Source organism: Neolamprologus multifasciatus, chromosome 22 (assembly GCF_963576455.1).
Source record: "Neolamprologus multifasciatus chromosome 22, fNeoMul1.2, whole genome shotgun sequence".
NCBI lineage: Eukaryota > Metazoa > Chordata > Actinopteri > Cichliformes > Cichlidae > Neolamprologus > Neolamprologus multifasciatus.
The window spans coordinates 21,628,926-21,640,549 of NC_140459.1; the positions used below are offsets into that span (position 1 = coordinate 21,628,926).

Genomic DNA, 11,624 nt, shown 5'->3' on the forward strand with positions numbered 1-11,624 from the left:
ATAGACACACATCACTGCTCTTTTGGGGGAAATCTTTTTATAATGGGACATTAATGGGACATTAACAATGAAACAGTGGATTGAACAGCTATTATTATTATTATTATTATTATTATTATTATTATTATTATTATTATTATTATTATTATTAAGCTAATGATTTTCGGTAGAAATAAAATATTCCCATTCATTTTCGCATTTGCTGATTTGCTGTCTACTCTGTAGATTCTATAGATTTAGCCATTATACATCGTTTGAATGAAGCAAATATATATATATATATATATATATATATATATATATATATATATATATATATATATATATATATATATATATATATACATATTGCATTTAACACAGTTGAGATTTTAACTGATGAGTCGGGTTGTTTTATGTCTGATAGCAAAAGTTACCCGGGCAATAAAAATGATTTAAAAACAGGGTTTAAAACAAAAAAGGCAGCCCTCTTGCATGTTTCATAATCCACAGCCCCGAAGCAGACACATAACTATGCGATGCATCATCATAAAATGAGCACACGGAAAATGTAAATGTCGAGCAATTCTGGCCTGTGCCGTTCTGCATACAATAACAAAAAGCAAATCAGTTTCAAAATGCCCTCAGCGCTGTTAAACCGCAGACTGAAAGGACGTGTCTTCACCGTGTCTGCACTCGTGATGACCGGGAAAAGATATCACGAAGCTCTGTGGTGTGTATCTCCAGGCGAACCATTGCGATAGTCATAAACGGCAGAGAAAAGAGAGACAAAAGACAGACTTGAGCTCTCTGCGCAGCCCCTCCGCTCCACGCTGGAGAAATCCGGCCGCCTGACTGTGTGTGTGTGTGTGAACTCTTCCTGAACCGAGATCTAAGTCATACGGTGATAAATCACCGCGCGACATACAAACTCAGCCATTTACAACCGAGGGAGCCTATTCCTGGCCTGCTTACCTTATCCTCTTACGACGAATGCAGAGCACCAAGCAATATTTTCTCATTCAGCGACGAAATCGATCAAAGCAGTAATCCAGAGAAAAGTTTAAAGACAGGGCTGACTGGGTGAAGCAGCGGTAGCAGACTGCGCCCTGCCATACACCGAGCATTAGCAGCCACAACAAAAAAAAAAAAAAAGGAAGAGTCAAGAGAAGCCCCCTTTTTTTCCTCTTTTCCTTTTTTTCCTACTCGACGTGGACGGGTGAACCGAGATTACGAAAGCAGGCGTGAGCTGTCGGGTCAACGAGATAAGACTTATCTGGCCCCAAGATTGAATGTATCGTCCTGCTATAGAGCTATGACCAGGGCTTCATAGCAATATTAAAGTCGGCCAAGGCTATGCTGGTGTATGTGATCCTTCACTAGTACCATGCAGTCACCAGTGAACTGCCCCGAACCAGAGCGTCACCATAGACAAGAAAAATTATGCAAATGAAGTAGCGCCTTGGAAAGCCTGTTCAAGTCAAGTGGTTGCCTCTCCTCCTCCCCCAACCAAATGAGGTAGTGCGTCTAGAAGAAAATATATATACATATATATATATATATTTATATCTCTACAAAAATAGCACAGTCCTTCCCTAAAGTGTTTTAAATCTTTTCTGTTATTATGTACTCCGTGGCCTGCAGTGGAATTATGAACCCAGTGAATGAGATGGGGGAGAGAGAGAGAGTGAGGTGGAATACAAAGGAATAATCAGGCCCCGACCATGCTGCATTTCCATTTCCATGGGACATAAAGGGCTTCTATCCACGGCTTAATCATTAACCGGCATTTCTGTACATTTTGGCGAAAAAAAGGAGACAACAGTGCGTTTTCATTTTCTGCGCCAGGTACGCCCTTTATGGCTTTTTAACACGAGAATTAAAATAAATACCGAAATACACCGAAATACTGCGCACACGCCGAGACGCTCTCACACACGCACGCACACATATATGTATATATAGTTGTGCTTTCAAATAGCTGGGATTTATGAAAGCATGGCTGATCAAAGCTGTATTCGATTTATATCAACCCCCTCCAGGAGCATGGTGTGAAAAATGGGCACAAGTTTCATCACCAAAAGGCAAAGTGGAGGACATGCAGCGAGGACCAGGGGAGAAGAGAGCGGCAGCAGGGGAATCCCTCAGCATATTAATGCTGTATTTTGCAGCCAAAAAGAAAGCCTGAGAAAAGTAGATTTATGTCCTCTCAGCTTCCCCGGGCTGTAAACACGTCCAGAGCTGCAGCTTCTCTGCTGGTTTCAGGCTCTGGGACAAAATTCAGTGACACAATTAAAAACTGTAGAACACACGGACGGCGTGGGAGGTTGAGTGGGACCCAAAAATTCACATGTGAGGGTTTTTTAAGCTAACTGCGCTTTTTTTGCCCCCCCCAACCAAAAGTAGCCAGTCTGTATAATTATTTACTTCTTTGTGTTGTGCTAAAATGCTGATTCGACTTTCTCTTTAATGTGGCCCTGAGGAGAGGGTTAAAAGTCAGCAGGGCTCGTATACTGCCGGACATAATAAGGCGCAAAATGTGGGAAGGAAAAAAGAAAAGAAAAGAGGAAAAAGAAAGAAAGGAATTTTGATAAAAGAAAAAAATATTTTCACAAACTTCAGTTCTGTAAACTGTGGCAGCTAGAAGCAGATGGCTTTCACAGAAAGTGCTTTTTGAAATGAGTAAGGCACCGCTCCAAGAGCTGCGATTCCTCTCGTCACTTTTATAGTGACAAATTGCACCACAAAGACAAGTGGAAGAGAAGGAATTATTGCTCTCGGGCTGGTCATATTGCTGCTACAAGGAAATGTACAAGCCATAGGCTGCTTCTCTATCCCTGCGAGTGCTTCGGTGGGCGTGTGTGGTGCTTATTAGAAATTGAATAAGGATATCACCATCAAGCATTCATAACACAAATCAATAAAGATATATGGACTTACCGAAGGCAGTTCAAGGTGTCTGGGAGACCGTGCGTTGGCCAGAATTTACTAAGCTGGAATTCTGCAACGAGGAGTAGAACAAATATTTACATTTTCACGGAGAATGATCCAACATTTTAACGATTTTGTAAATTAAATTAGTGTGGGTTTTATTTTAAATCCAGGGCTCCAATATACTGCTAAGATCGAATTAAATTATAAATAATAAGGCAATTGTTGTTATGCGTGCGTTGTTTAGGCCCGCGCGTCATGACTTAAAAAATAAAAGTCAAACATAAATCTTTAAAAATAAATAAATAAAAAAGAACAAATGAAATTAAGTCATCTTTTATTTGGGATTATTTGATTAAACTGCAGGATTCAATGAAACGTATTTAAAAAAAAACAAAAACAAGCTATTTTAGTTAAGTAAAGATATCTTTACAGCTTAAAGGAAGCAGTCAATTTTAATTCATTTTAACATAAAAACACAGACTTACACACAGACCATGTCAGTCTATGAAAAACAAATACACAAAATAGAAAACAGAAAGTAAAAGGCCAAATTCTGATATTCTTCGTGAACAAACAGCGTTACAGCCACAAACGGCTGATTATCAGCACAAAATCATAATAACATAAAAATTGGCCTATATGCAAATAACGCAGTTGTTGTTTCCCTGCTGGCCGGCAAGCAATTTCTCCACAAATGGATCGAATAGTCATTAGCTCTGCCGCACCATCTTCCCCAAGTCCCCGCGCCCATAAATCAAGTAGGAGCGCCGTGACCTCAGAGCGGCCGCCCGGTCCTGGATGGCACTCCGTCTTCCATTATATCCTCGTTTCCCTGGCGGAGCGACACAACCCCACCGCTTTCCTATACTTTTTTTTTCTTTCACGGATCTCATCTTGATGTATGATTTACGCACAAAAACGTAAAGCAACGAGATGTTTTGTTTTACAGAGGTTCCGAGCGCTTTGACTATTATTATTTATTTATTTAGCTTTTGCTTGGAAGCCGATATTTAAATGGCTGCTTTATTTACAACACAGGCCTCTTAATCCAAACGGTATAGCTCACGCTGTTAAAGCAGCAATTAAAACTGAAATCTCTCTTTCTCTTCCCCCCCCCCCTCCCCCCTTTTTTCGCGCCTCTGTTTAAAGTTTTGGATTGAAATTTAAGCTGCATTTATCACAGCAATGGGCAAACAAGCATAAACTGGAACAATGTCTCAACCTTAATGACCCAGACAAATCCTTAAATGGATATGCGTACAATCTGTATAAATCGCTCTGGTCTAAGGTATTTGCTTCGCTCTTTTAGCTATGATAACTGAGATATTAAAACATAAATGAAGCTTCTTGATATGTGTCAATTTGATCTCCCTGTAAATAAAAAAAGAAGAAGCCCTGGACCCTTTGTTACTGACCTCTGCCTCGCGCAGCAATAACTCACGACAGTAATGAACAATCAGCGGAAATACCTCAAAATGAAATCCATCCTCCCAAAGCTCGAGCTCTGACTCCGTCCGCGTGGAAAAACATATCCGTCCGTGACAGCAGAATACATCCACAAACCCGGAATCCTCTTTCTCTCAGACTGCCTCTACTTTCTTTTTTCCTCCCCTGGATAAACAAACTACAAAGCCAGGACTCCCCTCGCGGAAAGTGGGGGTAACCCGCATATAATCTGCATCATATGGCCAGACCAGGGCTCCGGTTTTCTTCCCAGTGCCATAACACCGCGCAGTATTATGCGCCGCGCTCACGTGACGCAACGTCAACTTAAATCCCTTTTATTTGAGCCCGTGAATCATTAATGGAGGCAGTCATTGCCCCCGAGGAGAAACGGATCAGTTTGGAGGGAGAAAAAAGAGGGGTATGTGACACTGCAATGTATCTGGCAGAGGAGCAAGCCTCTCGCAGGGGAAGCAGCTTCTTTTTTTCCACGTGTCGCCCATTCAGGGGTAAAGACTGTTCTGTCAGTTTTAAAGTGCCATATATTTGGTGCCTGTTAGCAGCTGAAAGAGCTAATCCTGCCGTATTATGCTGAGCTTCGAGTGCACAGCAGCCCCGAGCCACACTGTAACGAGAGTGTTTTGCGGAGTAATAATTCGCGTTATGCATGGGGATGGCACCCCCACCTCTAAAACTGACACACACACACCTTACTAAATATAATTTAAGAGTGGAATAATAATTACTCCTCGCTGGCAGTGAATGTGCTTTTTTTCCTTCTCTGTAACAACACAGTCAGGTTTGAGAGGAGCCTTGCAGGAAACTCAACTCAATATCGCCCCCCAAGTCCTAATTGTCAGACTTGTGTTTTGGCACCACTTAGTCAGCCTCTGGTCCTCCATCAGCAAAGTCTGCACAAATACAAACACGTTACACGTTTACCTGTCCTACATGAAGGAGGCTGAGCGTCTTGGTGGATGTGAGGGCTGCCTGTCAGTCAGCAGAGAGCGGAAAGCGGAGCTGAGGTGACCAAAGCGCGGCTGCTCGACCCCGCTGATCAGTACATGGACCCCCATTAGACCTACATGCACTTACGCGTTTCCTATGAACAGCTGAGTGATGGCTGAAATTACAAGCTGGCGCAAAGGTTAAGGGTTGTGGGGGGATTTTTTTTTTAAAAAGTATCATTCCACCATGTCTGCCTTGATATGAAGCAGTTTCTATATAAATAATGTACCACCGTGAAATACATCCGCCTTCAAACATTCCAGGTACTGCCAAAAATCCCAGCCTGGAAGAGCTTTTGTACTTCACGGCACCGTTTGGCGCTTGTTTTCCGTCAACACTGAAGCAGCAGCGGGCGTGGAAAAAATTCCACTACAACTATTAATCATTTGGGGCGGACATAGAAAGCATCCCCACTCCCACATCAGCTTTTGTCCTCTCAAACTACAACTTGAGCGGTAAACTTTTAAAAGGCAGGAGCAGAAGAAGAGCCCCTCTTATTAGCTCACCTTCCTCACATTTAACATTTATTTTTTAAAAGAAAGAAAAATGAGGATAAGAGTTAAGAGAAAGAAGGCTTAATTTGCACTTTAGGATTTGGAAGCATGAATGTGAAGAGATGGGCTCTCTTTCCTTTGTTAAAGCAAATGCTAATTTTGTTTAATGTCTTCTGTAGATTTGAAGCTGTCAGCGGATTTATGGCTTGACACGGCCCTGCTCTGGAAGACAACCCCTACGCCAGCTTTTGCCACCGCACCTGAACTTTTCCCTGACCCAGGACAGAGGCATGGAGTCTTGTGTGGAAAGTTATTTGGAGTTCAAAAACAAGGAGAAGTTGGAAATCAAAAGTCCTCAGCTGGTAGCCTACTGATTTCACTTTTTTTTCCCTAACCTACTACTTTCCAGATTTGCATTTTGTTCGGGAGAAGAAGAAGAAGCAGAAGAAAACAAAGCACAATAAAGCAGTTAAAACTTTCTCCTTGAGCCAAAAGTAGCTGATTGATTATGTTTTAAATCTCGGGCTGTTTTCGCATTAAACAACTGTATCAGAGGTATTTACACAAATCAAGGCTCCTTATCACTGTCAGCGAAGAGGAGTTAGAGGCAGAGACCTCTGGATATTAGCCAGGCGGCGGTCCATATCTTCCCACAATGTTGACACTGGGAGCTCTTAACAGCCGGGCTTGGGTTACCGACACTCTCAGACCAAGATAACTCTTTCTGCGAGGTTTACACAGCCCAACATCAAGGCTAAAGCAAAATTCAACGCCTGAAGCTGAGGGGAGCCACCTCTGATGAGCCCACACCAACACTGTGGCGGACTAGGACGACTGACATGTTTCTGCATGAGATTGTTGTAATAAAGATATTTTAATTTACATGTTGAACAGACTCCTGGCTTTTTTTTTTATTATTGGAAATGACCCAGCAAGCTTTAGTTGCAAGTAAATTTTGGAAATAGCCTTACGTCCACAATAATAATAATAATAATAATAATAATAATAATAATAATAATAATAATAATAATAATAATACCGTTCCGGACAGTTTACGGACAAGTTATAATAATAACTTGACTATTGTGTTCACTCTCACTGAATTTTCCATTTATTTCTTACACTTAAGGGTTTAAAGCAATATAATAATAACGCTGTTTAATAATTGCTATCATCATTCGAGATTGCTATTAATATTATTTTACTTTTATTTATTTTTATTGGGATGCGTGGTTTAGTGCATGCAGTTATTTGGAGCTGAACGTTGCCAACATAAATACTGACTGTTTATTTTGGTTCATTAAAATTGCATTGCATAGAAGCGTCTCAGTTGCCACACACACACAGAGACACAGAAACACACGCAGTAGATTTTACCTCTGCACTTATATGTTTATTACTTATTTTACAACAGATTTGTGTTCAGTTAAAATCTGTATTTAAAAGCAAAGTTTAGACTGAATGTGACCATCGTAATGCTCTTGTTCTTGTTGTCCATAGGAGGTCCAGTAAGCAGGCTAAATAGTCTGCACTTACATAGTACTTGGTAGCCTAAGCGCTATGCATTGTCTTTGCAATTTGGCACCTAAGCTCCAATGCACGGTGCTAGCCTTCAACTGGAAGCAGTTTGGGATTAGGTGTCTTGCCTAAGGACACCTCTGCACGTGTGGAGGGGTCGGGAGATCGAACTTCTAACACTACGATTAGTAGCCCGTCTGCTCGAATACCTGAGCTACGGCTACCCTGTATGCCAAAGGCATATATATGTATATTTTCCAAACAATAAAAATTTATATGGATCCGATTTTAAAATTGATGTGAGGACCATAGAGAGCAAAACGCGATATTAACAGGAAAGGTTTGTTTGCATTGCAATATTCAGTGACATGCACAAAAAGATCATGGCGCAAACTGCACTTCCGGGATATTGTATGCAAAATTGTGATAGCACTGCAAAGCTAAAAAATAAATAAATAAAATAAAATAAGAAGCAACCATGTCTACTCACAAGTCATGCCGGTCTGTGTCCAGCGGACAGAGTTTTGTCAGAGGAGAAGAGATCTGACTCGCACCCTGCGGATCACTTCAAATGAAAATAAGTCAGAATTTCACATCTATTTCTGACCCCGGGGCATTCATTATTCAGCGAGTCACGTGAACGGGCGAATTAAAATTTCAGTACATTGGAAGTGACCTCTATTCGCGACTCAAATGACTTGAAATCTGTAATTTATGCAGAATTGGACTTCTTGGAGTCTGCGCAAAATTGGTGCCAATCAGCCTCGGCGTCATCTCCTGCACAGTTTCCATATCTGAAGCAACTGCTGCACAGTAATGGGGAGCTTCAGGATGTCTGCGGCAACATACAACACATTTTTTTTATTGCGTGTGGTAACATTCAATAAGCAAAGCATACACGAAAATGTACAACTATCTATTTCTCACTCTGAGGATTTAAAAAAAAACGCAAATTAATTTTGCATTTATTTCATTGCAGACCTATCCAGTGTGCAGTTAGTGGCATAATCAGTGGGCTAAAACCATCAGTGCCAGCATACTAAATAACATCTATCCGTTTCTGCTCATATCTGCTCCCTTTCTTCGTGCACTGACAGGCACGTTTCAGTGATTATTTGCAGGAGAGCTGTCTCATGCCTCCGATTCACACTTACAATCACAGTTTTTGTTTCCGCGCCCTCTTTGGGTATCCCGTAAATGAGAAGAAAAAGCTCTTGGAGTTCTCGGTGCTGATATATGGTCTTAACATTGTGTGTGTCGAAAGGTCAAGGGTCAGAAGAAGTGCTCTAAGCCGGTGATTGGCCAGTGCCGGCCGTGTCCCCCAGCTGAACTCTCTATTGTTTGGATGTAGCAGGTAGTGACCAACACTCACACTCTGGTGCACAGCGCGTAATGGCAAGTAAGAACAATATGTGTTGCCGGATACATTTAACAGTTTGGGTTTGGTCTGATTCCCGTGTCAGTACAGCCTATAAAGCTTTGGAGCTATCAGCTGATACCTGCCTGATATACTCTGTCACAGCTCAGCCTAATCCACGAAAACGCGCACGGCGTTCAGAACACTCAGCAGTAACAAAAAGACATAAGACATGCCTTCACTTTGTCAAAGTTTGTGCATGGCATTGCATTTCTTAGGTTTCACTCTAAAGCGATTTTGCGCATTCGTAATGTGAAAATATCTTTTCGGATCAACCGTGAATATATTAGAACGGAGGTGCGCAATACTATCAAATGAAACCTTTCTGTAAAAAACATTTATCGCAAATATTTTCTTCCTACTCTGGCAAAGTGTTAAAAAGTGCAAGAAAACGCAGCCACAATGTTGCCAACATGTTGCAAGGCAAATTGTTCGGGACTGCAACACAATGTGACCACTTTAAGTACGCATCTCAAATGGCTGGATTTCTTACCAAAAGCTTCAGAGCGCAATAGTCCACACACCGAATAGAAATTCAATGTAAACCAAAATAAACAATGTGAGTTCAAAGTTTTAATTTCTGCAAAAAAATATAAACAAAAACATAAATGAACAAAAGAGAATCAGTTTTTAAAAAATGGCACCTTGAATGTCGTGAAAGTGAAATCCGTATTTGCGGTGACAAAACATCCGAAACCATGTCAGCCTTATAAGTGAAGCACACATTTATTTCACAAGGACAGATTTATTCTAAACTAGCCTACATCACAACGGCCATTACTGAGACAACATATACAAATATTCACAGTTTAGAACACAGCACAACATGGACGCACTATAGCACAAATAAAACTAGACCATATGACACCAACAAACATAAACTTACGTTGACGAAACGCTTTCCTTATTGTGCCATCATTGTGATTTGTCTATGTACATTAGATGTGAAAGTCACCTGGACTACATTCAACAGTAAACCAACCCACTCGAACACACACATACTACACTGCTATACTCTGACTGATGCCATGCCTCTAAAAAAAATTAAAAAATTGAGAAATAAAATGCCGTGTGGTTTTCTAACTGGCATCTATAGAGTCTCGCTAAATATCTTTCAAGTATATTAAAACTTTTCCATGAGCAACAATAAAGAAAAGAAAAGGAAATATCAAAGAGAACATTGAAAAGAAAAAATGAGGTCAAACTTACTTTTTTACCTCACTCACTTTTAACTGCAATTATACATTTCATCCAAGTTTGATGTGCATTATCCTTCTTTCATAATAATAAACAAATATATAAACACTTCAGTTGCCACCGTGGCAATTAAAGGTGAATTTCAAGCTTATATGATGAGGGCGAGGACGACCGGAGAGAGGGGTAAGGGCACAAAGGACGTGACAGGGGCCCAATAGCAGAGGCAAGGTGAAAGAGATACCACCATGTGTGTGTGTAAAATACTGAGAATCGGTCCATCAAATTCCACTTGTGTTATTTGCCATCTCAGTCTGGATTGGGGTTTTCAGGGATGGGGGGTTCGTTCATGCACTATAGACCTGCGGTGCACGGCGTGGGGACAAGCTGCTGGCCTGTTTTGATCTGCTGCTGCTGCTGGGCCCCCGAGGCTGAAGCTGAGGCCGAGCTTGAGGATCGAATCTTAGTGTTGGGAAGCTTGTGCTCCTTTTTCCATTTCATCCTCCGGTTCTGGAACCAGATCTTGACCTGGCGCTCGGACAGGCACATGGTGTGAGCAATCTCCACCCGCCTGCGCCGGGTCAGGTACCGGTTGAAGTGGAACTCCTTCTCCAGCTCCAAAGCCTGCTGGCGGGTGTAGGCAGTGCGGGACCTCTTGGGCACTCCTCCATTGTAACTGGCATTGACTGGGAGGGGGGAAAGCCATAGACAGGGAGGCAAGCAGGTGTTACATGCAGGTTGATTGCGTTTACTCCAAAACCCTTAAATCCGCCACTGGACACATTCTAGCTTTGAAAATCGTGCACGAATTTGTGGGTTTGGTGGAAATTTGCAGTCGCTTGTTCTACACTCTGTCTTGTTTCAGTTTACGGACATGACCTTAATGTGGAGATGCCGAGTGCACAAGTACTCGCATCCAGGGACAGATCAAGCTTAGGAAATGATTAACAAAAACAGCGGGGCTGAATATTACTTTGGCTCGGCTCCAGTGGTGGAGGTAGTTTGGGTTAAAAAGCAACAAAGGCACATGGCCCCGACAGACGAACACAGGCAATAAAATTTACGAGGGTCCTTAATTACCGACCCTGCTGCTCGATAGTCGTAAATTGCTGTTGTAAGGGCTGCTACTAGTGTTGCCTCAATAGGCTTGCGTGTGTTCCAGTGGTTGTTTCTCAGTGGTTCAGTTATTTAACCGTGATGATAACTCACCGCTGCTAACGTGGACCTTTTTCATCCAAGGATAGACCACCGGCTCCTTGCCCTTCGCTACGCCGGGATAGACTTCAGTGGCGAGGCTGCAGTCTTTGCTGGCGTTTGCGCCACCGTCTGGGGCCGCCGTGAGGCGAGGACCGTGGCTCTGTGGAACCGGTTGCGGTTGCGCGTGATGCCCATCGTTGAAATCGTCGAGTCCGGTGGCGGGGACGTTACCGTAATCGTATCCCGATTCTGTGTAGTTTGACCTCGGATAGGATGGCTCTTCGTGATGGGGGAAACCCGTATCTTTTGGCCGCTCGTAATAATCACCGGGGTTAGGGATGTATCCGCTCTGCTGATATTCGTCGCATGGAGGAAAGGAAGGCTCGATATAGTTGGAGTTTATCAAGTAGGAACTCATGGTCATTAATTTGTGAAGTGCA

At 42.2% G+C, this 11,624-nt stretch overlaps 1 protein-coding gene across 1 annotated transcript in view; it reads right to left on the minus strand.

Moving 5' to 3' along the window:
* Positions 1–9,601: 9,601 nt before the first annotated feature.
* The window catches only part of hoxa4a (homeobox A4a), a 3,377-nt gene continuing 1,354 nt past the window's right edge, over positions 9,602–11,624 (minus strand). Inside the window, exons 1-2 of the mRNA XM_085148430.1 lie at positions 11,197–11,624; positions 9,602–10,673 (exon numbers count right to left, since the gene is read on the minus strand). The exon at positions 11,197–11,624 is cut by the window's right edge and continues 1,354 nt beyond it. Of these exons, the coding sequence (XP_085004556.1) occupies positions 10,342–10,673; positions 11,197–11,608 (744 nt within the window). The 5' untranslated portion in view covers positions 11,609–11,624 and the 3' untranslated portion in view covers positions 9,602–10,341. The remainder of the gene's footprint in view (positions 10,674–11,196) is intronic.